This window comes from Hylobates moloch, unplaced genomic scaffold (genome assembly GCF_009828535.3).
Source record: "Hylobates moloch isolate HMO894 unplaced genomic scaffold, HMol_V3 SCAFFOLD_13, whole genome shotgun sequence".
In the NCBI taxonomy this organism is placed as follows: domain Eukaryota; kingdom Metazoa; phylum Chordata; class Mammalia; order Primates; family Hylobatidae; genus Hylobates; species Hylobates moloch.
The window spans coordinates 34,059,401-34,087,031 of record NW_026652288.1 but is presented as its reverse complement, the minus strand read 5'-3'; the positions used below and the strand labels follow the sequence as shown (position 1 = coordinate 34,087,031).

The 27,631-nt window shown below is 39.1% G+C and overlaps 1 protein-coding gene across 2 annotated transcripts; it reads left to right on the top strand.

Moving 5' to 3' along the window:
- The first annotated feature begins 1,537 nt into the window (after positions 1-1,537).
- On the top strand, positions 1,538-27,631 carry ZNF283 (zinc finger protein 283). 2 transcript variants are annotated; one of them, XM_032172698.2, is made up of 6 exons: positions 1,538-1,608; positions 2,363-2,442; positions 5,465-5,528; positions 9,644-9,731; positions 11,198-11,324; positions 21,413-27,631. In XM_032172698.2, exons 3-6 carry the CDS (start codon positions 5,515-5,517, stop codon positions 23,113-23,115), a joined length of 1,932 nt encoding a protein of 643 aa, XP_032028589.1. In that variant the 5' UTR covers positions 1,538-1,608; positions 2,363-2,442; positions 5,465-5,514; the 3' UTR covers positions 23,116-27,631. The 2 variants fall into 2 exon arrangements, with proteins under 2 accessions (XP_032028589.1, XP_058282788.1); XM_058426805.1 differs by lacking the exon at positions 1,538-1,608 and adding an exon at positions 1,985-2,104.

Here is a 27,631-nt window from a genome sequence, read left to right as displayed (position 1 = left end):
ACCAAAATCTCACAGATCACCACGGAAGAAGTTACTCATGTAACCAAACACCATCTGTTTCCCAAAAACCTATGGAAATAACAAATTAAAAAAAATCAAAGACCCCCAAAATATTCAGAGTAGTACTTGTGGGAGTCATTGAGCAAGTAACATGGGAAGAGAGGAGGCTGCTTCCACCAGTAGTTTTGGAGGTGGAGCAGATGCTGATGATAATGAAGTCCCAGATGGGAAATGGGAATGGGTGCTGAGGAAAGCTCAAGGACCCTGCAGATGAGGACTCAGACCCACGATACTGGATGAGACATCCATGTCACCATGGGAGTCAACCAGGGTAGTGGCCTCAGCTGAGGCAGGGGAAAAGCTGGGATCCAAGAGCTCTAGTCTTCCCTTGATAAGCAAGAGAGACCAGGAGGTGAGAGATGGCAGAGGATGAGAGAGGTGACATCAGTGACCATAAAGAGCCCCTAAAAAGTAACTTCCTTTTCTTCCTGTTAGTTTTAATATAAAATTTCGCTTTAATATTTTCAGACAATTCTTTTTTTAAAAAAATATTTATATCCAAAGGTTCTTACCACACCAACCACAGCCCCAATCTTTTTGCCCTAACCTCAGAATCAGTTAGTTGTCTCCTTTAAAACCTTTCTCTCTCTCACTCTCTCTCTCTGTCTGTCTCACACACACAAACACACAAGAGATAGAGAGGGAATATATAGTATTGTTTTTGGAGTATGAGTGTGTGCTTCAGAATAAATGGTTTCATACTCTATAAAAAATGAGATTCAAATTTTATAATCCATCAAGTTTTATTGGAACACAGCCATGCTGGATTGCTTTTGTATTGTTTATGGCCGCCTTTGCACTGCCATAAGTCTCCACGGTCACAATATCCACTCACGACCACTTATTGTTGTCTTTCAACAGCGGCATACAAAATCTGTAACACAGTTCATCTCACACCTAATAAAACAGACTCACACAGGCATAAATTTAGAAACCATCCCATGAACATAAACAGGACCACGCAGGGTCCTAGACATCGAATCGAACTAAGAAACTCCCTCACAGCAAGACACACCCATCTGTTCAATTGCCAGACACTGTTCCAGGCGCTCATACCCAGGTAAACTGGTAGTGTCGCGCAGGTCATTTCCAGGGAACCTACCCCGGATTCCCCTGCTCGCTCGTGTCTAAGTACCCAGACACCCCAGTCCCATCTTCGCCTGTTCTAGACTCCAGAATGCGTTCCTTAGCGAAAGCTGAGAACCTTTTAATTCGCTCTCAGTCAATACCAAAGACCCTCAAGCAAAAGCTAGAGCTCCCGGGAGTCTTCGGGAAAAGCGCCTTTGACAGGTGAAGCCAAATTGCATGCTGGGAGCATCCCTGCTGTCCAGGTTTCAACTTCCGGAGACTGTCCCGCTGTGGACTACATTTCCCAGAAGTCTCCGGGGCACAGGTCTTTTAGGGGCGGGGCGAGCTTGCCTGCCAGAAGCTACTCTGCTAGCCTGCGAGCATTTCCAGGCTCTTGTTTCCCATCAGCCTCTGGGTCCAAACTAACTACGGGTCTCCGGGTCCTTTTCCGGTGTCCTTAAGGTTCTTGGACTCTGCATGGTGAGTTGGTCGTGTCCGTAGAAGTAATCAGCCCGGGTGAAGCTGGGAGGGCTCGGCTGGCTTTACCGGGGCCCGATTGGAACCGGCAGTGAGGGTGGGGGTGGCATCGGGGGCGCTGGAGGTGGGGAGGGCTGGGTCACGGACAGAGCGTGTCGTGTCCGGATCCTCAAGCCTGTGTGCACACGAGCAGCCGAGGGATAGTGTGTCTCAGACGGCGTGGCAGAGACGGGGCGTGTCTCCGCGGAGGTGGGTGCAGTTGTGAATGTGTGACGGGCTGACGGGGTGCGTGGCCGTATTTGTAAATGTGATTTGCTTTGACCAAATGCTGTAGGTTCCCTTTAGCCTGTCTTCGGGCCTGCCACAATTAAATGACCGCAAGAAAGAAGTCTATGCTAAGCCCCATAATGAACGTTTCAAGCAAAAAGGATGAGAAGTTTAGATCTGGAAGTGTCCGCGGGACAGGATCTTGTCAAGACCTGATGGGGAAGTTCTAGAGGTGGGATTCCTAGAAGAGGCGCCTCTAGGAGCTCTTGGGTGGTGAGCTACATGTTTCAGAGCCATTGCAAGCAGACCTCTGTCCCCAAGAATTGCCCTCAACACAGAGACAGACTCTAGCCTCCCTTTTCATTCCGTTTGGTTTTGTGTGGATGAAGGCAGAAGTGGCCCCAGAGGGTGTTTTGCTCTTCTTTTTCTTTTTTAATTAAGTCTGTGACGCGCTAGAAATGCTGATGTCTCGTTACTGTTTTTCCCCCAGTGCTGCCAGGTTGCCAGATTTCTAAGAAGGAGTTTGAAGAGGAGAAAAGGATTTTTGCATGTTTAGAAATCAAGGTTCAGGTGAGGTTTTTTATACATACTTTTTAAATACATATACATACAATTACCTTTGCTTCGAGGTCATGAGAACATTTTCTTTCCTTGGCCTGAAAATTTATCTTGACTGGGTTTTCCCAGTCACATGACCCGCCATGCTGGTACATATTTCCTCCCAGTGGCCCCCTATTGTTCTTCTCCTCAATTCTTACCCACCTGTTCATATGGCAAATTGTTCAAATACTTCAGTGCATTATGATGCACTGTAGAGTTATAGAAAGGCACCTCTTGTAGATTGCTATTAGAGCATTATTTTATACTATGATTATTTGAAGAGATTAGTAATTAGGTGGGGTTATTTACAAATTATTTTTTATCTTTTCTGTAGTCATAATTAAAAAGTTTTTTTTTTTTTAACTCTTTTTAGAGACAAGGTCTCACTCTGTTGCCCAGGCTGAGTGCAGTAGTACAGTCATAGCTCAGTGCAACCTTGAAGTCCTGGGCTCAAGTGTTCCTCTGGCCTTGTCCTCCCAAAGTGCTGGGACTGCAGGTGTGAGCTACCATGCCTGGCCCATAGACATGATTCTTAAAGAAAGGCAAGGTATAAGGGATTTTAAGTAAGGGAATGTTTCTGGCAGTACATGACAATGTTGTCTGCTTTGTGAGGCTTTTAGGGGTGGAAATATGATTGAGCTTTGAGCATAGGGATTTGTAATTTGCACCAACAAGAGTGGGAACTTTCAGATAATCTTTAGATAGAAGTCCGTAACATTTCCAAGCATGACTTCTTTCAAGTCCAGCTTTGTGTGGCATGTAAGAAGCCATACTATGTTGTAGTTAAAAATAAGGCTCTGGGGTCGGGCATGGTGGCTCACGCCTGTAATCCCAGCACTTTGGGAGGCCAAGCCAGGTGGATCATGAGGTCAGGAGATCGAGAACATCCTGGCTAACACGGTGAAACCCCGTCTCCACTAAAAATACAAAAAATTAGCTGGGCGTAGTGGCGGGTGCCTGTAGTCCCAGCTACTCGGGAGGCTGAGGCAGGAGAATGGCGTGAACCCGGGCAGTGGAGGTTGCAGTGAGCCAAGATCGCACCACTGCACTCCAGCCTAGGTGACAGAAAGAGACTCCATCTCAAAAAACCACAACAAAAAAATTAAGGCTCTGGATCCAAAGTATCTGAATTCAAATCCTGGCTCTTCCTGTTGGTAGCTGTGTGAACTTAGACAATTGATTCAGGCCCTCTGTGCTACATCTATAAAATAGGGACAGGATAGTACCTACCTAATGGAGTTTATATGATGTAAGATGAGTTATTATGTGTAAAGCTTCGTAGAGCAGTGTCATCCCCATGATATGGGCTTACTGAATATTGAGTTGCTATTATTGGGCTCTTCTAGATTATTTCCTGTAAACTTTTGACAGATTAGAGTAACAGAAGTATGAAGTTGATTGTGTGGGTGCTTGCAAATTAACTAAAAATAGTGGGGGCTGAGGGTGGTGGCTCACGCCTGTAATCCCAGCACTTTGGGAGGCTAAGGTGGGCGGATCACAAGGTCAGAAGTTCGAGACCAGCCTGGCCAGCATGGTGAAACTCCATCTCTACTAAAAATACAAAAAATTAGCCGGGCATGGTGGTGGGTGGCTGTAGTCCCAGCTACTCAGGAGGCTGAGGCAGGAGAATTGCTTGAACCCAGCAGGCGGAGGTTGCAGTGTGCCGAGATCACGCCACTGCACTCCAGCCAGGGTAACAGAGCAAGACTGTCTCACACACACACAAAAGTGACCAGATGCTCAAATGATCTAGGACAGGAAAACTTTTTGTTTTTGTTTAAACAGGGTCTTGGCCTTTTGCCTAGGCTGGAGTGCAGTGGCATGATCATGGCTTACTGTAGCCTTGGCCTCCTAGGCTCAAGTGATCCTCCCACCTCAGGCTCCCAAGTACCTGGGACTACAGGTATGTGCCATGAAGCCTGACCATTTTTTTTTTTGTATTTTTTATAGAGAGGGGGTTTTGCTATGTTGCCCAGCCTGGTCTCTAACTCCTGGACTCAAGTGATCTGCCTGCCTTGGGCTCCTCAAGTGCTAGGATTACAGGCATGAGCCTCTGTGCCCAGCCTTACGACAGGAAGTCTTAACCTGAGGTCTTCTTGTTCCATTGATGAGCTTCCAGGTGACCAAAACCCCTTGAAATTGAGACCAAATTTCTGTAAATATATGTAAATGTGTTTTTTTAAGTGGGCAAAATGTCTATAATTTCATGAGATTATCAAAAGTGACCATGACCCAAAAAGATCTAGCTCCATTGTTCTGGAAAAAAGACTGTAATTGCTGGGAAAGAGCTTGAAAAATATTAGTGTCCAGCTGGGCGCGGTGGCTCACGCCTGTAATCCCAACGCTTTGGGAGGCCGAGGCGGGTGGATCACTTGAGGTCAGGAGTTCAAGACCAGCCTGACCAATATGGTGAAATCCCGTCTCTACTAAAATTACAAAAATTAGCTGGGTGTGGTGGCGTGCGCCTGTAGACCCAGCTACTCAATAGGCTGAGGCAGGAGAATTGGTTGAACCTGGGAGACAGAGGTTGCAGTGAGCCAAGATCGCACCACTGTAGCCCAGCCTGAGCGACAGAGCAAGACTCCATCTCAAAAAAAAAAAAATTAGTGTCCAATAGAATGGAAATAGTCAAGTAAATTGCAGTATATCTAGTGATGGAATGATATGCACCTAATAAAAATTAAGTTTATAAAGAGTCAAAGGAAGGAAAAATATAAATGATACAATTTTAAACAATCATTATAGTTATGAACAAAAGTGCTCAAGAATATTGTGTTATGTGTCAATCCCATCTAATAAGACAGCGTTTTGGAAGACATATTTCAAGGATTACATTAAAATGTTACTTTAATTGGTCATTCACTGAAGAAGTGAAGAGGTGCAGCTATACTTATTGAGCATCTACTCTGTACCAAATACTGTTTTGTTTATGCACATTTATTTTCTTCCTCAGACTTTGAAGGTGGTTTATCTAATTTGTGTTGATTTACAGGAGAATCTTGACAGTGAACGTGTCTCATTACGTTGAATAACAGCCACAGGATGTTCAAGAGCTGGTAGGTGTAAATTGTTTCAGGCCCACTGATTTTCAGCATTGGCCCCGTTTGTTTAGTTTTCTTAATGACTGAAATATATTCCTCCTGTCACTCAGTTTTTTTACGTTTGGAAATGTCTTTATAGTTCCAATTATGGAATTAATGCAGGCTTGGTCCAAAAAAAAAAACTCAGCAGTCCAGGAGACATATAGAGAAGGAAGCTAAAAATCACATTCTTTAGAGTTAATCATTTTTAATGTTTTGGTGTTTTTTTTTTTTTTCTTTTTTGAGATAGTGTCTCACTCTGTCACCCAGGTTGGAGTGCAGTGGTGCAATGTCCACCTCCCAGGCTCAAGCGATCCTCCCACCTCAGAGGGAAGGTAGCTGGGACCACAGGTGTGTGCCACCATGCCCCACTAATTTTTCATGTTTTTGGTAGAGATGGGGTTTTCACCATGTTGCCCAGGCTGGTCTTGAACTCCTGAGCTCAAGCAATCTGCCTCCTTTGGCCTTCCAAAGTGCTGGAATTACAGGCATGAGCCACCACACCCGGCACTTTGTAATATTTTTATTTAAATCCTTTTTCCTTTGAGCCTATGGGTCTGTTTTTTTTTTTCTGCAGAATAAAATTATAGTAATTGGTGACGTAAATGAATTGAAGACTCCTTTGTTCTTAGTTTGAAAAAGAAATCCAACCCAGATCTAGGTTTTATGTTAATCTTGAATACTTAGGGAGAAGAGGGAAGTACTAGTGATTCCCCTACTTGAAAACCTTCAAATATTTACAACTTCTGGGATTATAGAAATGTCATTTAAAAATGAATTACCAGGCAAAAAAGTGTTTTAGAATTAGATTATTTTAAAGGTTACCTCTACAGACAATGGCAATAATCTCCAATATACAGCCATCTTACAAAAAATACATTTTACAGATAATATTTCCAAGGACAGGTGTAAATACCAGGAGGTAGAATAAGAAGGTTCGGGTTGTAAATGTTTAAGTAAACCACCAATTTGTACAGAAGAGTAAGATTGAGCCTCTGGTTAAGTTCTCAGCTTGATACCTAATCAGGTTGTATTTTCTGATGCAGCTTAATGATGCTGAATCTCTATGTATCTTCTGGGAAGAAGGGGTATTTTCCTCTATATGTTTCTGAGAACCTGTTTTGCTCACATTGTTATTTAGGAAGAATAGCAGACTCAAGGTTGACCTGTGAAATTTGAGTTCACGTTATAAGAAAGCAGGTCTGAGAAAGACACATTTTACTGTGAGCAAAATACAGTAGCCTTAAATTTCTTTGTCATAACAGGATGAGGGACACTAACATTCTTCATTTTCAATAATAATGATGAAAATGTGGCCAAGCCTGGTGGCTTGCACTTGTAATCCCAGCACTTTGGGAGGTCAAGGCAGGAAGGAGGATTCCTTGAGCTCAGGAGTTCGAGACCAGCCTGGACAACACAGTGAGACCCTGTCTTTACAAACAATTTTAAAGAAGAATCATTAGCAGGGCAAGGTGGCATGCACCTGTGGTTCCAGCTACTGGGGATGGAGGCTGAGCTGGGAGGATCACTTGAGCCCAGGAGGTTGAGGCTGCAGTGAGCTGTGTTTGTGCCACTGCACTCCAGCCTAGGCAGCAGAGCAAGACCCTGTCTCTGGAAAAAAAAAAAAAAAAAAAAAAGACAACTTATAAACAATTGTCATATACCATTCAGTATTTCGTATGGATTTCTTACTTACTCTTGTATGGTAGACACTGTTCTCACCCCTCTTACTGATGAGGAAACAGAGGTATTGAGAAATGGATAATTATCAAGCTCAAATTCACATCCTAAAGGTCTGATACCAGAACTTTTATCTTAATTTTAATAGAATATACCTCCCACATTATGTTAGTTACAAACCTGCCTGCCTAAGGAATTGATCATGCATGTCTTTCTTCATCAATTAATATGAACCAACACCATCATAACTAATGAGGATATGGTGGGCCATAATTTATTAAACCTTTTGCTTACTATTACGTAGTTTCTCATTTTTGGTTACCAGAAATTATTTTTGGTTGAATACCCTTGTGTATTCATCTTGTGTGGTACTTTCTTCTTTACCTATTTCTTTTTTTTTTTTTTTCAGACGGAGTCTCGCTCTGTCGCCCAGGCTGGAGTGCAGTGGTGTGATCTTGGCTCACTGAAAGCTCTGCCTCCTGGGTTCACGCCATTCTCCTGCCTCAGCCTCCTGAGTAGCTGGGACTACAGGTGCCCGCCACCACACCCGGCGAATTTTTTTTGTAGTTTAGTAGAGACGGGGTTTCACCATGTTAGGATGGTCTCGATCTCCTGACCTCGTGATCCACCCGCCTTGGCCTCCCAAAGTGCTGGGATTACAGACGTGAGCCACCGCACCTGGCCCTTCTTTACCTATTTCTTAAGGATACATTTCTAGAAGTGAAGTTTTGGGTAAAGAATTTGCCCCAAATGCCTGACCCTCTGATACTTGTACTTAGGGGGTAATACAGTGTTTGGAAGACATAGTTGTTACCTTGGAGACCAAATATGCCTTGGGGTAAGCATAAGGCAGCCAGCAGTCAGCAACAAAGGCCAGTAGGCAATCCAGGGGACCTGCTTTAGGAACTCATAGGAAGGCAGTTATAAGCAATACTGTTGAACCATGATCAAGCATTTGGAGGCAAATGGAATTTATTCTGTAAGGTTTATACTTTATAGTTTTTATTCTACTAATGTTGGTTGCAAAGTGAGCCTAATAGGATCAGGTGATTCAGTTATCTGGATTCAGTTATCTGGAGAGTACCATGTCTAAGACAGGTTCAGATACAAAATAAATCCATCAGTCAAGATGAGAAAAGCAGAATCAAAACCTCATTAATGGAAGGGGAACAAAAAAATAAAACCCCCCCAAAAAAATGAAAAAAAAAAGGATGAAATTCCTCAACTTATGCCATGGATATATTAATATCATTTCATTAATATTATTCCATTAGTATTATTCCATTAATATATCCATGGCATAACTTGGGGAATTTCATCCTTTTTTTTTCTAGGCAAGACATAGGCATATGTAGAAATTACACAGTTCGTGTAATGTATGGCCATGGTTACAATGATTGTGTGGATTACCTAAACAGAAAACATTATGATCATAATGAAAAGATAAATGTTATTAATATATATAGATAAATAATTTTATTTATTTTTTATTTATTTTATTTATTTATTTTTTTTGAGATGGAGTCTTGTTCTGTCACCCAGGCTGGAGTGCAGCGGTGTGATCTCGGCTCACTGCCAGCTCTGCCTCCCGGGTTCACGCCATTCTCCTGCCTCAGCCTCCCAAGTAGCTGGGACTACAGGTGTCCACCACCACGCCCAGCTAATTTTTTGTATTTTTAGTAGAGACGGGGTTTCACCGTGTTAGCCAGAGTGGTCTCGATCTCCTGACCTCATAATCCGCCCACCTCAGCCTCCCAAAGTGCTGGGATTATAGGCTTGAGCCACCACACCTGGCCTGTTTCTTTCTTGAGATGTATAACTTTCTAAACATTTTTTCATCTATTGATGTGATTATCAGTCTTTCTGTATTGATATATATGTATTTTATAAATGTAATCATATCATAAATCTCATAACTCCTTTTTCTATTGAGTATATCTTGATTATTTCTCTAAGTTAGCATGTACTCATTGCATGATGTTCTGTGTCATGAATATTCTGACATATGCATTAGAAAGTCAGCTTTTTGGGTTCCTGATGAATTCCTTATACATCCTGTCCAGCTCCCATGTTTTGACCAACTTCCTTCAGTCCTGAGCCCATGAAGGACGTTCTAGCTTGGACTGTGACAGGTATTCCTGAGAGGCAGGAATGGAAGGAGGATGATCTGATTTCCTGGGCAGGACTGAATTGTTGAATCCCAGGTCCAGATTCACATCCTCAGAACCAGACACTGCCAGAAACCTCCCTGCTGAAGAACTTTGGGGTTTAGGTGAAAGTTTGAATTCCATAAGTGGTGTGTGGGGTGTGTAGCAGAAGCAGGCATGGAGAAGATAAGATCTTCTATTAGCGTAAGTCAGGATGGGATCACTGAGGCACACCTGGTTTAACACTTCGTTTTCCCTCCCCAGTTCTGGCTTTTCTGGATTCTCTGCTTCACCAATAGAGGAATCCCATGGAGCATTAATTAGTTCTTGCAATTCCAGAACCATGACTGATGTAAGTTGGTATTTTTTTCTCCATGAAATACTGTGATTTTTAGGGCGTGTGAATCTTTTTGTTAATTTTCCTTAGACCTATAGAACTTCTCCATAGACCCAAGTTTTCCACAGAGATAACATGGACTTTGGGGTTGCTTGGTCTCAACCTCAGTTTATGTGAAGCTGCATGTGTTGGGAGGCGCTTCAGGTTAGAGAGAGGGGAGTTAGTGGTTCTTTCCACGAATTTCCTAAGAGATGAAGACCAGTGGTCTTTGGAGTCACCAAAGGACTCCACCACCAGTGGATTTTGAACCAGTTGACTTTGAAGTCATTTTGTCGTCAACCAGGATGTGTAGGCCATGAGTGACATTTGTGTCATGTGCAACATCCTATATCAGTATCCTCATGTGTCCTGTATCAGTACTCTCTAACTCAGGAACAAGTAAAGTACTAAGCGAGGGGTAGTTGATAGTAACAGATAAGATGATGCCTAAGGTCTAGATGATAATATATTTCCACAACCAAGAAAATCTACAGAAGTTTTGTTCAGCCTAAATGTACAGATACAATTGAGTGACTAAGCTCATATATTGAGAGGATAAAATGAATTGCAACAAATAAAAATATTGTTTATTCATCATAAGAAAAAATGCTTATGATGTAATCTAACAGTGATGTATTTGAGTCTTGATGATAGTCCCTAATTTAATGGAAATCATTTTTATAAAATAAAGATTTTGTAGTACATTTGGAAAAATGTTTTCATGTTTTCCTATTTCTTTCTTTCTTTTTGAGACAGAATCTTGCTCTGTCACCCAGGCTGGAGTGCAGTGGCACAATCTCGGCTCACCGCAACTTCTGCTTCCCGGGTTCAAGCGATTCTCCTGCCTCAGCCTCCCAAGTAGCTGGGATTATAGGCATCTGCCACCACACCTGGCTAATTTTTGTATTGTTAGTAGAGATGGGGTTTCACATGTTGGCCAGGCTGGTCTTGAACTCCTGACCTCAAGTGATTTGCCCGCCTCAGCCTCCCGAAGTGCTTGGGATTGCGGGCATGAACCATTGCACCTGGCCTTGTTTTTATTTCTTAAAGGGGAAAGATGGTGAGCAATTCACTTTTACAAAGAATTTATGAGGAAGGCACATAGCACATTGTAAATATGCATGATGTATACACATGCACTTTTTATTTAACAGAGAAGAAACTGAGATTTTTAAAATATATTACCAGACAGATCTGGATAGCTGAGTTATCTTACAGTATCCGGGAAGTTTTTCCTGCTATGACAAGATTGTTGTAGAACATGGTGACATCCAGCTTTAGTCACAGATTTTCTTGCTTTTTCCTACCTATATCAGAGGCTTTCAGCCTACTTGATTGTTATATTTCTCCCCATCTTTGTAGTTCATCCTTTGTACCCTCTTTTTTCCTCCTGGAAATGTTTTCTTTAATTTCACAAGTAATACATGGGTTTTTGGTTTTAGGGGTTGGTGACATTCAGGGATGTGGCCATCGACTTCTCTCAGGAGGAGTGGGAATGCCTGGACCCTGCTCAGAGGGACTTGTACGTGGATGTAATGTTGGAGAACTATAGTAACTTGGTGTCACTGGGTAAGGTCATCTGCCTGAAATAATTTAGAGTCTCCTCTTTGCATCATCAGTTTTCTGCACTGGAAATTACAGGGCTATCTTTGAAGAAACCAGGTGAATTTCTTCTCCCCCTTCCCAAGGGCATGCTTTTATACTTGCTGGGTTAGAAGTGGGTTCGTTAAACATGTTGATCTTCCCCATCCCTCAGTGAGCTTTACACCATTCTCGGGCCCTCCCTGCAATCACCTCTCTCCTTTAATGGCCAAGGGGCTGGATTTGCATTATAGGACATTTATTTCATAACCATGGCAAAGAAACCAGATTTCATAAGTTCTGCAAATATTATATTGAAAGTCTACTCCTGGCCAGCCTTGTACTGAGCACTATCAATTGAATCATGAGCAAGCTTTGATAACTTGCCCATTTTCATGCAGTTTACTTTGTAGTAAAGGAGAAACATCAAATAAGTAAATTTATAAATAGATAAATAGTATGTAATGAAGCAAATTCTTTGGAAAAGGTAAATAGCACAAGGGAATAGAAAATGATGAGGACTGACAGGGCTAATTTAGGTAAGATAGTCAGGGAACGCTTTCTTGAACAGAGATGTGGAGCCTGGGATCTAGGTATGTGAATATCTGGCAGAGGAACAGATCAATCCCAGTGAACAGCAAATGCAAAGGCCTGTTGTTGGAAAGGAACTTTACCAGAACTCTAGAGTAGAGTTATTAAAGGAACATGTACTAAGAAATCAGGCCAGGGAGATAGGAAGGGGCCAGATAATATATTGTTTTGTTGTTCTTGTTTGTGGAATTTGGATTGTTTAGTCTCTTTCAGTCTGAGAACGTTCACATGTCTTTCCTTGACTTGCATATATATCTGTGATGCTTTTGAAGATTACAGGCCAGTTATTTTGTATAGTGTTCCTCAGTTTGGGTTTGTCTGCTCTTTCTTCGTGATTAGATTTAGAGTATAGATCTTTGGCAGGATTATCACAGAATTGATGCTGCGTTCTTCTCCCTGCATTTTGTTGGGTAGTGTGAATAATTTGTCATTACTCATGTTATTCACTCTGAGCACTTGATTAAGGTGGTGTCTGCTGGCTTCTTCCTTGTGCAGTTGCTCTTTTTCCTTTCCATAACTATTTTGTGGGGAGGAACTTTGAAACTATTAAATATTGTGGAACTGGGCACAGTGGTGGCTCACACCTGTAATCCCAGCACTTTGGGAAGCTGAGACGGTTGGATCGCTTGAGGCCAGGAGTTCGAGACCAGCATGGGCAACATGGCAAAACCCCATCTCTACAAAAAATACAAAAATATTTGCTGGGCTGTGGTGGTGCACACCTTTAGTCCCAGCAACTGGGGAGGCTGAGGTGGCCAGACTGCTTGAACCCAAGAGGTTGAGGCTGCAGTGAGCGGAGGTTGTGTCACCACACTCCAGCCTGGGTGACACAGCAAGACCCTACCTAAATAAATAAATAAATAAATAAATAAATAAATAAATAAATATTGTATTCCTCTTTAAACTTTCCATTTATTCATGTGTTGGATTTCTAGTCAATGGGCTATATTCTGGATTTTTCTGTCATTTATTTTGAAGCTCAAAGTGTTGGAGCTTGTCCAGATTTGGTCAGTGGGAATCCTTTCATGATATGGCTTTTTGACACATCTCTGTCACTCTTTGAGTACCTCCTGGTTTTCTGATAAACAAGGTGTTAGAGGTTCATTTTGTATGAAATTTCCCTGCTCTAGTTTTACAATCAGGTATTGCTTTGAAGTGCCTGGTTACTTTAACACAGATTTATAGTTGTTATTTTATGCATTTGTCTGTTAAATCAATAAATCAAAAGTACAATAATACTGACTTTTATATTTACTCATGTAGTTACCTTTACCAGTGTTCTTTATTTCTCCTTATGGCTTCTAATTACTGTTTAGTGTCCTTTCACTTTAGGCTGAAACACTCCCTCTAACATTTCTTCTAGAGTAGGTCTACTGGTAATCACACCTCCTTCAGCTTTTGTTTTTTCTGGAAATGCCTTAATTTCCCTTTATTCTTAAAGGACAGTTTTTGCTGGTATAGAATTCTTGGTTGACAGTTTTTTTTCTTTTGGGACTTTTCAATATACCATCCTACTACTTTCTGTTCTCCATGGTTTCTGATGAGAAATTAGCTGTTAATCTTGTTGAAGATTCTTGTATGTGGTAGGCTGCTGCCTTCTTCCTGTGTTCTGAAGTCTTTTTGTCTTTGGGTTTCCATAATTTGACAATAATGTGTCTATATATGAACCTCTTTGAGTTTATCATGTCTGAAGTTGTTGAGCCTCTTGGATGTGTGTAGGCCTGCCTTTTGTCAGATTTTGGAAGTTTTCAGACATTCTTTCTTCAAATTTTTTTCTGTACTTTTATCTCTCTTCTTTTTCTGGGACTCATATGATGTGTATGTTGGTGTGCTTGGTGGTATCCCATTGATCCCTCAGGCTCTCTTCACTGTTCATTATTCCTTTTTCTTTTTGCTTCTCTAGTGCAATAATTTCAAATGACTCATTTTCAAGTTCACTGAGTCTTTCTTCTGCTGAATCCACTATTGAAATTTTCATTTCGGTTACTTTACTCCAGAATTTGTTTGGTTCCTTTTTTTTTATAATTTCTATCCTTTTATTGATATTTTCATTTTGTTCATACATTGTTTTCCTGATTTCCTTTAGCTCTTGGTCCATGGTTTCTTTAGCTCATTGAGCATATTTGGATAGTTCATTTAATGTCTGGGCTTCCTCTGGAATGGTTTTTGTCAGATTCTTTTTTTTCTTTTGAACAGGCCCACTATTTTCCTGTTTCATTGTATGCTTTGTAATTTTTTTTGTTAAAACTGGGCGTTTTGAGTATTATAATGTGGTACCTCTGGAGATGCAATTTTCCCATTCCTCAGGCATGGCTGATTTCTGCTTGTTGAGGGCTGGGGCTGTCAGACTTTTTCAAACTCTTTTTGCAAATTGTATATTCCTTATTGTATGTGGTCACTGAAGTTTCTGTTTCATCATCTCTGCAGTCAGTACCAGACAAAGATTTACTTAAATATCTGGCTGTAAAAAGGGGAAGAAAAAAAGGTCCATTAGCCCTTTAAATCTTCCAACAGATGCTTCTGGGGAAAGCTGCTGTGGCTGATGGGGCTAAAATTAAGGCTGTCATCTGTGCTGGTCCCTCAAAATAACATAAAACCCACCAAACTGCACAACCCTGAATTTTTTGGAAGACAAGGTTACACTGCCCACCCAGGTCCCAGCCGGCTATTCCAGGAATACAGACTGCTCTCCCCACAGCTGTGGTGGGGCTGAGGAGTGAAGGACATGATTAGTTGGTACACAGCATTCCAGGCACATAGGCCTCTCATCCCATAGCATTGGCTGGACTGAGAAATGGGGGATGGTGGCTTGCACAAGCCACTCTTTCACCTAAGAATAGTAGCCTCTTTATTCATCCAGCACTCTCCTTGTTGTTATGGAAGTGCCTGATAAGGTTCCAGAGTTGATGCCAATCTCTCTCTCTCTTTTTTTTTTTTTGAGATGGAGTCTTGCTCTGTCACCCAGGCTGGAGTGCAGTGGCGCGATCTCGTCTCACTGCCAGCTCCGCCTCCCAGGTTCACGCCATTCTCCTGCCTCAGCCTCCCGAGTAGCTGGGACTACAGGTGCCTGCCACCACACCTGGCTAATTTTTTTGTACTTTTTTTTTTTTTTTTTTTTAGTAGAGATGGGGTTTCACTGTGTTAGCCAGGTTGGTCTCAATCTCCTGACCTTGTGATCCACCCACCTCGGCCTCCCAAATTGCTAGGATTACAGGTGTGGGCCACTGTGCCTGGCCGATGCCAATCTCTCTTTCCAGCTCAGTTGTTGCTTTGATGGAGGGACCAGCCCTTAGAGCTTCCTATTTCATCATTTTGTGTGACATCACTCCTACATATTCATTTAATGTCATTATTGATATGGTTAGATTTCAGTTTACCATCTTGCTGTTTTTTGTTTCACTAGTTCTTTCTTTTGTTTCCACCTTCTTGGATTCATCAAGTATTTTTTAGTATTCCATTTTATCTCATCTGTTATCTTTTGCTGTATTATTTGTATTTACTTTTGGGATTACAATATGCTTCCTTAATTTAGCATGGTCTACTTGAAATTAGTAACATACTACTTTGTTGTATAATGTAAGAATTTTACTAATCTGTAAACTTCATTCAGCCTGAAAAGCTTCCTTTAGCATTTCTTGTGTCGTATGGCTACTAGCAGCTAATTCTCTCATCTTTTTTTTTTTTTTGAGACAGCCTCACTGTGTCACCCAGGCTGGAGTGCAGTGGCATGATTTCGGCTCACTGCAGCCTCCGCCTTCCAGGTTCAAGCAATTCTCGTGCCTCAGCCTCTGAAATAGCTGGGATTACAGTCGTGTGCCACCATGCCTGGCTAATTTTTGTATTTTTAGTAGAGACAAGGTTTCACTATGTTGGCCAGGCTGTTTTTGATCTCTTGACCTCAGGTGATCCACCTGCCTCGGCCTCCCAAGGTGCTGGGATTACAGGTATGAGCTACCACACCCAGCCTTCATCTTTCTTATTTTTGAAGGATATTTTTACCAGATACGAATTTCCCAATTGATATATTTTTTCTTTTAGTTAGCTTCAAAAATGTTCCATTATCTTCTTAACACTATTGTGTATAATGATTAGACAGCTATGATTCTTATTTTTCATTTTACATATACTTTATTCTCTGTTAAGTTTTTTTTTTATTTTTGGTCTGTAACAATCTGACTATGAAGTTCTAGATATGGTTCCTTTACATTTATCATGCTTCACTTTCCCTTACCTTTGATCAGTGGGTTGATTTTTTTTATTGAATTTGGAGAAATTTCAACCATTTTATCTTCACATACTTTTTTCTGCTTCTTTAGTACTTTTCCTCCTCCTAAGACTCCAATTATATGTGTGTTAGACCACTTATGTGGTGCCACCAGTCACTGAGGTGCAACCCCCAGTCTTTTTACTCTTTGTACTTCAGTTTGGTAATACCTATTTACCTGTCTTCAAGTCACTGTTTTTTTTCTTTGACAGTGTCCAATTGTTGTTAAGCCTATCCAATAAAGATTTCATTCCACATACATTTTGTAGTTCTAGAATTTACATTTGGTTTTGTGGGTCTGCTTTTATTGACTATATTTTCTCTAAATCTTGTGTCAAATTTTCCTGCTTCTTTACCAGTCTTACAATTTCTTATTGTATACTGGCCATTGTAGATGCCATGTTGTAGTGACTTGGGGATTTTATTATCTTTTTTTTTTTTTTTTTTTTTTGAGACGGAGTTTTGCTCTGTCGCCCAGGCTAGAGTGCAGTGGCGCAATCTCAGCTCACTGCAAGCTCCGCCTCCTGGGTTCACGCCATTCTCCTGCGTCAGCCTCTCCGAGTAGCTGGGACTACAGGCGCCCGCCACCACTCCTGGCTAATTTTTTGTATTTTTAGTAGAGACGGGGTTTCACCGTGGTCTCGATCTCCTGACCTCGTGATCCGCCCGCCTCAGCCTCCCAAAGTGCTGGGATTACAAGCGTGAGCCACCGTGCCCGGCCTGGGGATTTTATTATCTTCCTAATAATTATTTAGAACTGTTCAGGCAAGCAGTTAAATTAATAGCAGATCACAATGATCTTTTTAAGAATTGATTTTTGAAGGCAGGTATAGTTTGGCTTTATCTTAGTCCTGGACATAATTCTTACTCTAGGTAGGGCAGTGGTTCTCAAACTGTGGACTGAAGACCCCTGGGAGTCCCCAAGATTCTTTCAGTGGGCCAAACCTTTCACAAAGTGAAAAATATTCTCATAACAATACTGAGAGGTTTGTCTTTTTCACTATGGTGACACTTCCACTGGTGGTGTAGAAGCCATGGTGAATCTTCTCTGCTTTAGCATGAGCAAAGGCAGAGGCACCAAACAGTACTAGTAATGATCACATTCTTTACCTCCACACACAAAGAAAATGTGTTAAGAAAAATCCCGTTTTCACTTAAGAACATCTTGAAGGAGTATTCATTTTATTGAATCTCAACCCTTGATTATATATACATTTAAAAAATATTCTATGTAATGAAATGGGAAGTATCCATTAAGGTCTTCTGCTGTATACCAAAGTATGATGGTTGCCTTGAAGAAAACCACTTGTACAGTTGTTTAAGTTCTGAGTTAAAGGCCAAGTGCTGTGGCTCATGCCTGTAATCCCAGCACTTTGGGAGGCTGAGGTGGACAGATCACAAGGTCAAGAGATCGAGACCATCTTGGCCAACATGGTGAAACCCCATCTCTACTAAAAATACAAAAATTAGCTGAGCATGGTGGCGTGCGCCTGTAGTCCCAGCTAGTCAGGAGGCTGAGGCAGGAGAATCGCTTGAACCCAAGAGGAGGAGGTTGCAGTGAGCCAAGATCGTGCCTCTGCATTCCAGCCTGGTGACAGAGTGAGACTATGTCTCAAAAAAAAAAAAAAAATTGTGAGTTAAACCAACTGCTTTTTTGACAAAACACCATATTTTTCACCAAAGAATGACAAACTTTGTTCAGACTTGGGCAGTAGGAAAACATTTTCTTGCAAGTGAGCCTATCACTTCAAGAATAACTAATATTTGTTGCCAATGATATAATTCAATCTGTCATGTTAAAATTAGAATTTTGTAAAATGTTTATTCATAATCTTGAGCTTTATAGCTTCCTAATACATAAAGATTTTTTTTTTATGAGATGGGTGGTAATATTAACATGATTTTTTGATGTTGTATAATGAACTACGTCAACATTTCAAAGATCTGCATAACTCTTTGAATCAGTATTTTCCAAATGACCAGTATATGATGTTACAAAATTACACATGGATAAAAGATTATTCTAAGTGCAATGATTTTAATGTAACATACTATGAAAAGTTCATAGATATGATTTTATATTCCACATTGCACTTAACCTACCAGACACTACCATTTCTTAAGTTTTAGGGTGGTGTCAAAGAAAAATATCCACAGTTATCTGCATGGACTCATAAAATATTCTGCCATTTTCCAATTATGTATCCATGAGAGGCTAGATTTTCTTCATATACTTCATATATATGATTTTCTTCATATATTTCAACCTAAATAACATATTGCCATAGATTGAATGCAGAAGCAGATATGAGAATCCAGGTGTCTTTTATTAAACCAGTCATTTAAAAGATTTAAAAAAATTTAAAACAACTTTTGTTTTGTTTTAGAAAAGATTATTTTTATAACAAATCATTTATGTTAACATTTAATGGTTTATTGTTATTTTTAAGTGAATTAATAAATATCTTAAAATTTCCCTGTTTAAATTTTTAACTTGACAAATGTCAAAATATATAACTACATAAACTAAAAGTCTTTTGGGTCCGCAATGATTTTTTTAATATTTAAAAAGAAGTTAAACCCATATTTATTTACTGACACTGTAAAACCTTACATAAAACATAAGTAGTAAGTAACTAAAATGTTAAATCTAAATCTAAAATGTTAAATTAAAATTTGAGCCTTACATAGAAATTAAAATTCACTAAACTACTGATGCTATGTTGTACAAAACTGTACTCCTTTTAGTTCGTAATTGATCACCTCCATATTCAGTTGGAATATTAGGTTGGCCAGCTTAAATACTGTGGCTTTGTTTTGGTTATCCACAGAATCTTTACACCCAAATATTAATGCATAAAAAGCAGCAAGACATTGTTAAATGAAACAGCAATAGTGCAGTTTAGACCTGTGACCAACTATATATGATTAAACTTACTTCCCACATTCACATCACAATAATCATCCATCATTTAATAGCTCAACCAAAATGTTATACAGTCATCAACAGGCAAGGCACATGAAAACCCCTCACAACCAAGAATGATCTGGGCCCAAATGTCAGTAGATTTGAGTTTGGAAAAACCTTCTTGTAGTTGTTAAGGCTCAATGGCTCTGGTTAACTTAATATAATAACAATTTCATAATGGAAAAAAGTTAAATCCTCTATTGAGGTATAAAACCTAATTAATTTATAAGGATGAAGTAAGTGACTACCTTGAAGTCAAAACACATTAATTATGGATAATGAAAGAGTATTATGAGTGTTCCAAACTGACAAGGGTATTTAAACCTAGGTACACAATCTTTCTTAAAATTAACTTATAGAAAGTCATAAGCTGTGGGTACATGAATATGAATATACATCTTCTCCAACTTGACAAGTACATTATTGCTGGGACAGGTACCTTTTAATAACAAGTTACTTATTAGCGTAGAAAGGCCAAACTTCTCTTTTTATTGTCAGCTTTTGGTTTTTAATATACCTGGGATTATATAAACAAAAACACAGTCATAGTAGTTTTGGGTAAGTAAATTCTGGATTATGTCAAAGAAACCTGATTGTTTCTAGTATCTTTTGTAAGCGAAAGAGCAAATCTTTGTGCTTGCTCAGTGGCCTTTTAGGAAACCTGAAAGGCAGATTTTGTGTGAAAGACATAATCTGTTACAATCTGTTTCATTATCTGAATTTGGAAAAGGCATTATCAAAAAGAGTTGTCAGAGGAGCTTTTGACAAGAACAATAGTTGTGACTAATCAGAACGTCAACACAATATTTAAAATAATGAGAAGGTAGCAAGATTTTAATTTTTATTTAAATAAAAAATTCTGTTCTATTTAAAAATAGTTTAGATGTGTAGTATAAGGTAGCTAAAAGCATGAAAATTATTTGACTCTTAAAATTTGAAGCATATACAGAAGTGTGGCAGAATTATGCAGATTTTCTGCATGTATTGAAGAAAAAGAATAATACTTTAATTTCCTCATACAGAGTAGACAGTTTACTCCAAGATCATCATTTCCCTTTAGCTATCAGTCTTTTCTATCATATCATACTTATGTTACTTTTTTCATACATTATGATAGGACATAGCATTTTCCATATGCATTTGAACCTGCTAATATTGTCAGTATACCGTGCTGAATGACACTATAATTTAAAGCTTTATTTTCAATTTTAAAATATAATTAACAGTATTAATGTGTTATAAGATGATGTGTGTATCACATTGATTTTTGACAGGGTAGTTTGAGCTTAGTTGAGAGAAAATATGTTTAACAATGGTCAAGAAATAAGAAAACTTAATTGAAAAATAACTCAAAATATTTGTTCTTCCTGTTTTATGAATATCTTCTTAAGAACTTTTTGTGCAACCAGAAATTATTTATTAGTAACTGAAGATCATTTTGTCTAAGTGAATTAGAGATCTTCTAATTTAAAGTGATCCTTAAATAGCAATATAATTACTGTTGATTTTTAAAATTGATAGACATTTAAAATTTTTAAATAAGGTTAAATCTATAGATTCACATAATTGCAGCATTGTTTGAAGTTATAAAAATCAATCCTTTTATAAAAATTCTGGCTAACAAATCTAAGTAAATGTAAAATTTAAATTTAATTGAACTTTATATTTTTATAATTGTGAACATTTATGAAAGCAATGTTTGCTTTATCTCAGGGGTTGGAAAACTCTGGCTCTGGAGGCCAAATCCATCTGTTTTTGCAAATAAAGTTGTATTGGAACATAGTCTTGCCCATTTGTTTATATGTTTACATATTGCCCATGGCTGCCTTGATAAAATGGCAGAGTTGCAACCATTGAGTTGTTAGACAAAACAAAATCAGCCAAAGCTCATTATGATAAGAATTTGATTCCCATTAAGAACCATACCTAGCAGGGGACATTGGATGACCACAACTGGAACATAAGGGCTTGATTGACAGAAGCTGATATTTGGTTTGAGGGAACATCAGCGTGGGAAAATGAGGGACTTGTTGAAGCGACCTCTGTGAAATCCTCCAGAAAACTATAAAATCAGAACATGAAGATCACAAGAGCTGCAAAATCAAGGCTAAGTTTGTTATTTAATAGGGGAGTGCCTTAATGCTCAGGAGTGAGTTCAGTAAAGTCTCCTAATTTGTCTTTTACTTCTACCATAGTTTTTTTTTTTTCCCTAGTGAAGGAAATAAAATGTGTGGTTTTCTTGTTTCCTTTCAGATTTGGAGTCAACAACATATGAGACCAAAAAAATATTTTCAGAAAAGGATATTTTTGAAATAAGTTTTTCCCAATGGGAGATGAAGGAAAAAAGTAAAACCCTTGGCCTTGAGGCATCCATCTTCAGAAATAATTGGAAGTGCAAAAGCATATTCAAGGGACTAAAAGGACATCAAGAGGGATACTTCAGTCAAATGATAATCAGCTATGAAAAAATACCCTCTTACAGAAAAAGTAAATCTCTTACTCCACATCAAATAATTCATAATACAGAGAAATCCTATGTTTGTAAGGAATGTGGGAAGGCTTGCAGTCATGGCTCAAAGCTTGTTCAACACGAGAGAACTCATACAGCTGAAAAACACTTTGAATGTAAAGAATGTGGGAAGAATTATTTAAGTGCCTATCAACTCAATGTGCATCAGAGATTTCATACTGGTGAGAAACCCTATGAGTGTAAGGAATGTGGGAAGACCTTTAGTTGGGGGTCAAGCCTTGTTAAACACGAGAGAATTCACACTGGTGAGAAACCCTATGAATGTAAAGAATGTGGGAAGGCCTTTAGTCGTGGCTATCACCTTACTCAACATCAGAAAATTCATATTGGTGTGAAATCTTATAAATGTAAGGAATGTGGGAAGGCCTTTTTTTGGGGCTCAAGCCTTGCTAAACATGAGATAATTCATACAGGTGAGAAACCTTATAAATGTAAAGAATGTGGGAAGGCCTTCAGTCGTGGCTATCAACTTACTCAGCATCAGAAAATCCATACTGGTAAGAAACCTTATGAATGTAAAATATGTGGAAAGGCTTTTTGTTGGGGCTATCAACTTACTCGACATCAGATATTTCATACTGGTGAGAAACCCTATGAATGTAAGGAATGTGGGAAGGCTTTTAATTGTGGATCAAGCCTTATTCAACATGAAAGAATTCATACTGGTGAGAAACCTTATGCATGTAAAGAATGTGGAAAGGCCTTTAGTCGTGGCTATCACCTTTCTCAACATCAGAAAATCCATACTGGTGAGAAACCTTTTGAATGTAAGGAATGTGGGAAGGCCTTTAGTTGGGGTTCAAGCCTTGTTAAACATGAGAGAGTTCATACTGGTGAGAAATCGCATGAATGTAAAGAATGTGGAAAGACCTTTTGTAGTGGCTATCAACTTACTCGGCATCAGGTATTTCATAGTGGTGAGAAACCCTATGAATGTAAGGAATGTGGGAAGGCTTTTAATTGTGGATCAAGCCTTGTTCAACATGAGAGAATCCATACAGGGGAGAAACCTTATGAATGTAAAGAATGTGGGAAGGCTTTTAGTCGTGGCTATCACCTTACTCAACATCAGAAAATCCATACTGGTGAGAAACCTTTCAAATGTAAGGAATGTGGGAAGGCCTTCAGTTGGGGTTCAAGCCTAGTTAAGCATGAGAGAGTCCATACTAATGAGAAGTCTTATGAATGTAAAGATTGTGGGAAGGCCTTTGGTAGTGGCTATCAACTTAGTGTTCATCAGAGATTTCATACTGGTGAGAAGCTTTATCAGTGTAAGGAAATCAGGAAGACCTTTGCTCATGGCTCAAAACTTGTTCATGAGAGAACTCATAGTAATGATAAACCCTACAAATATAACGAATGTGGGGAAGCCTTTCTGTGGACAACTTACTCAAATGAGAAAATTGATACCGATGAAACCTTATGATTGACAGTTATAAAAGAACATTTTGTGTGTGTGTATAGACAACTTAATAAGAACTCTTGAGAAACCTCGTGAATGTAAGGGATGTGCAAAAGCCATTCATTTCTGTTTATGGACAATTATCTTGCTATCTAGCAATTCATACCAGTGAGAAATATTTTGAATATAACTAATATGAAAAGGCCTTTAGACTTCCATATAGTCTTATTGGATATCAATTTATACTGATGTAAAATCATTTAAATGTGAGGAATGTGTGAAGATCTTTATTCATGACACGAAGTCTGATTAACATCAGATAATTGGTATTTGTTAAAAAGAGTTTAAATGGGAGGAATGTGGGAAGGACCTAAACTTAATTCAGTTCTTGCTGCACATCAGAGAATTCATACTGCTGTGTAATCTTATGCACATAAGGAATTTGGGAAGACTTATAGACATAGTAAATATCCTAGAGTACATCAGAGAATTCATCTAAATGAGAAATCATTTGAATTAGAATTATAGGAAGGCCTTTAGACAAATGCTACTCAAATTATTATCCAGAGACTGGTGCAGTCGTAAAATTGTCATCTGTCAGTCGTGAGATAAATGTGGAAAGTGAGTAAATATTTGGAACTTTTATAGCAATTTGACATTTCCATAACATTCTATTTTACAAAATTATCAGTCCATAAATGATTGAGAATTGAAAAAAAAGTTTGGTGTTTCCCAGAAATAATTTGAGAGACAAGACTCACACTTTTCAAGACGTGAGACAAGTCACAATATAATTTAAATAAGAAATTCTTCACTTGCACCTCTCTGATTAGAATAGCAGAATATTTATACTACAGCAAGATTTGGCAAATGAGGGAATCCAAATTTTCTAATGCCTGTAACAGCATAAGATAATTTATACCAGATATGTTAAATGTACAGAAGCCTTCCAACACTATTCAGTCTTTGTTAAACTTCAGTAAATTCATCCTAGAGAATAACTCTGTTAATGTAACAAATGTAGGAAAACCCTTATCCATGGCAAATACCATACTGTCATCACCATTTCACCTCCATACTACCTGTAGGATGTGAGCAAAATGCTTATCTCCTCTGGACATGATGTTTAAAATGCTAACTAATGGTAACTAATAATGCTGTTACAGAGATTAGATGGATTTAGTATGCATCATATCCTTGGAAGAGTATCTGGTATGTAGCCTATGCTCAATACATATTAGCTATTGTTCATATTGTCTTTATTATTAGTATTACTACTGGTGAATTCTTAGGAGAGGCACAACCGTTTTGAGGAATGAATTCAGAAAAGCTTCCTATAACCACTCATCCATTTGAATTTCAGATAGTTCATTCTGGATAAGAACTAGTATGGTATAAAGAATTTGAGGGGATTTTAATTCAGAGTTTATCCCTTAAGCTGAGCTAAAAAATTGAGACTTGAAAAAACCCAGACTTTTGAAAAGTTTAGGAAAGCTGTTTTATAGAATGTCACACATGAGTTTCTTTCCTCATTGTGAAATTTGATATGGGCCTCTCCTTCACATTTCTCGTAACTTGAAGTTGGAAATAGAGGCTTAAACATTTTTTACCAGAACACTTCATAGATGGTGATGTGTACTTCATCTTGCAATACATCAGAAGCAGATAGTATCCATTTCCCCCACTATCACCAGTGCCAAGTTTGATCACTTATGATAACTACTGGAGTTGTCCGTTATAAAGATCTATTATATACCTAATAGGATTGGTCAGCCTTGATCAATGATCTTTGGAAATGTGTGATCATATGGTATGTATTTTACTTTTTTTTTTTGAGACAGGATCTCTCTCTCTGTCACCAAGGCTGGAGTGCAGTGGTGTGATTTCGGCTCACTGCAACCTCCACCTCTTGGGTTCAAGTGATTCTTGTGCCTCAGCCTCTCAAGTAGCTGGGTCCACAGGTGTGCATCACCACACTGGCTAATTCTTGTATTTTTAGTAGAGATGGGGTTTTGCCATGTTGGTCCAGGCTGATCTTGAACTCCTGCGCCTGCCTCAGCCTCCCAAAGTGTTGGGATTACAGGCGTGAGACACCGCGCCTGGCTGTATTTTACTATTTGGAAATCACAATGCATCTTAAAATTGATGGCTTCTTGTAACCACTTTCGACCAGGTGGCTGTCATAATTTAGTGCTGGCATCAAGGCAGGTTAGTTACAATGAAATAGAGTGTGTTTATATACTCACACAGAAATCGACCTTTCTAAAAATTATTTCTTTTTAAAAATAATGTCAGTTCCATCAGAACTAATGCACTGATAACTAAATGTCTGTGGTTCCTTGTCATAAGTCTACACCTGACCTCTCTATTTTGTGCACACAGGGGATTCGTAATATCACTGTTCAGTCAGTCATTCACCCTCTAGTGATCATCATTCTACATGATTGCACTTTTTCAAAGGCATAAAAAGCCAACAGTTGCACTTTTAATAATCAACTGTAACACAAAGCAGAGTACTTTGGAAGTTTTAACAGGATATATTATTGGTAATTGGCTATTATGCCACTCCCTCTGGGTGCCACATTTGCCTGTTAACCAAGAAATGTAGACATGGTGCCTTATCCCGACATTTCTGAAATTATATCTCAAGGAATCACCAGTGCTTACTAGTACTTGACAATGAAGGAGGATTTTACAGTTAAAGAAGCTTATAAAGTAGTATCTACTAAATCTCCTCTTAAGGAACAAGCAAAAGCACCTCACCAGCCTATCAAAAGACTAAAGAGAAGTGAAAAAAGAAAAGATGGCTGGGCGCAGTGGCTCACGCCTGTAATCCCAGCACTTTGGGAGGCCGAGGCGGGTGGATCACGAGGTCAGGAGATCAAGACCATCCTGGCTAACACGGTGAAACCTCGTCTCTACTAAAAATAGAAAAAATTAGCCGGGCGTGGTGGCGGGCACCTGTGGTCGCAGCTACTCGGGAGGCTGAGGCAGGAAAATGGCGTGAACCCGGGAGGCAGGACTTGCAGTGAGCCGAGATTGAGCCACTGCACTCCAGCCTGGTCGAAAGAGTGAGACTCCGTCTCAAAAAAATAAAAATAAAAAAAAAGACTAAGGAGTATTCTAGTGAAGAAAATGGTTGAACTTTGTTTAAACTGGTGTATGGCAAACTTCACTGTTGAAATACTGATTCCCATGACCTATTATCTTTGTAGGTGGGTGAAATTGCATTGGGAACGGCTGCTATAACCAAAAGAGAATTTCAGTCACCATGTCTGGTTGTTAGCTATGATGGAATGGCAGCATCATGCTCTCAGTTATGAGTGAAAATCTTTGTTGTAGCTAAGTAGTGGTGCCTCCTGAGTTTTATTAAATGTCATTTCACTATCTTTTTCTGCACTTGTATAGTATTTAATTTGTTCATGTGATAATTTATTCTGACGGATTCACTGACTTTTTCCCATTCCTGGATATTCCAGGTTAGTCATGGTGTCCTTCTGATGCATTGCTTGATTTCATTTTGCCATTTTATTTAGTATTTTTGCATCTCATGAGTGAGTTTATATAATAGTTTTCTTTTTTATTGTATTTTTGTTTGTTTTGGTATTGCAATAGCCTATTTTTTAATATTGTATGATCCTATTAGGTTGTTTTATCCTTGACAACTTTTCTAGTTCCATCTGTTGCATTTTTTTTTGTCTTTTAATTCCTACTTCAGACATAACAGATTTATTGAGTGTTCAGCACAGTTCCTTTAAGGAACCCTCATAGCCATTAGTACTAGCCAAGATCCACATAAAAGCAGCATCCCAGCATGGCCCCTTGTTGAAAATCCTTCATTATGTGTTCTTAAGAATAATGTGTTGGGAAGTCAGAACTTCCTTATAGGGCTGTTATGATCATACTTGTACATGTCTTTTGGAGCACACGTGTACACATTTCTTTCTGTATATACTGGGAGTGGAATTGCTGGGGTGTGGTCATGGATACACATCTGTTCAACTTTTTAGTAAGTTTAAATTCTTCTGAACAGTTTTCCAAACAAATGAACCTATTTATACTGTCACTAGCAGTATATCAATGTTCTGCTTTCTCCACATCTTTGATAATACTTGACATCATCAGTTTAAAGAATATTTTCATTACTCTCATAGGTAATATAGTGGCATTTGATTGTTGATAATTGTGGTTTAATTTTGCGTTTTCTCATTGTTGCCTATTTGTATATTCTTGCAGTTTCTCTTTGCTCCTTGCTCCAGGCATTGGATGCATTAGATGTGTCTGTTTTTTACAGAACCTCTGTTCAGTTTGGAGGACAAGTAACACCTAGGCCATGACATTCTCTCTCTCTGTCTCTCTCTCTCTCTGTGCGTGTATGTGTGTGTGTTTATTCCCCACCAGACACTGAGCTGGTTTTGATGACTGTGATGGAATCAGCTTTATCTCTGTATCTCCAGTTCCCAGTATGAACCATGACCCTTAGTTGTTTGATCCAGTTAGGATACACTCAGTAGAAATTAAAATACCACACTGGGGCCAG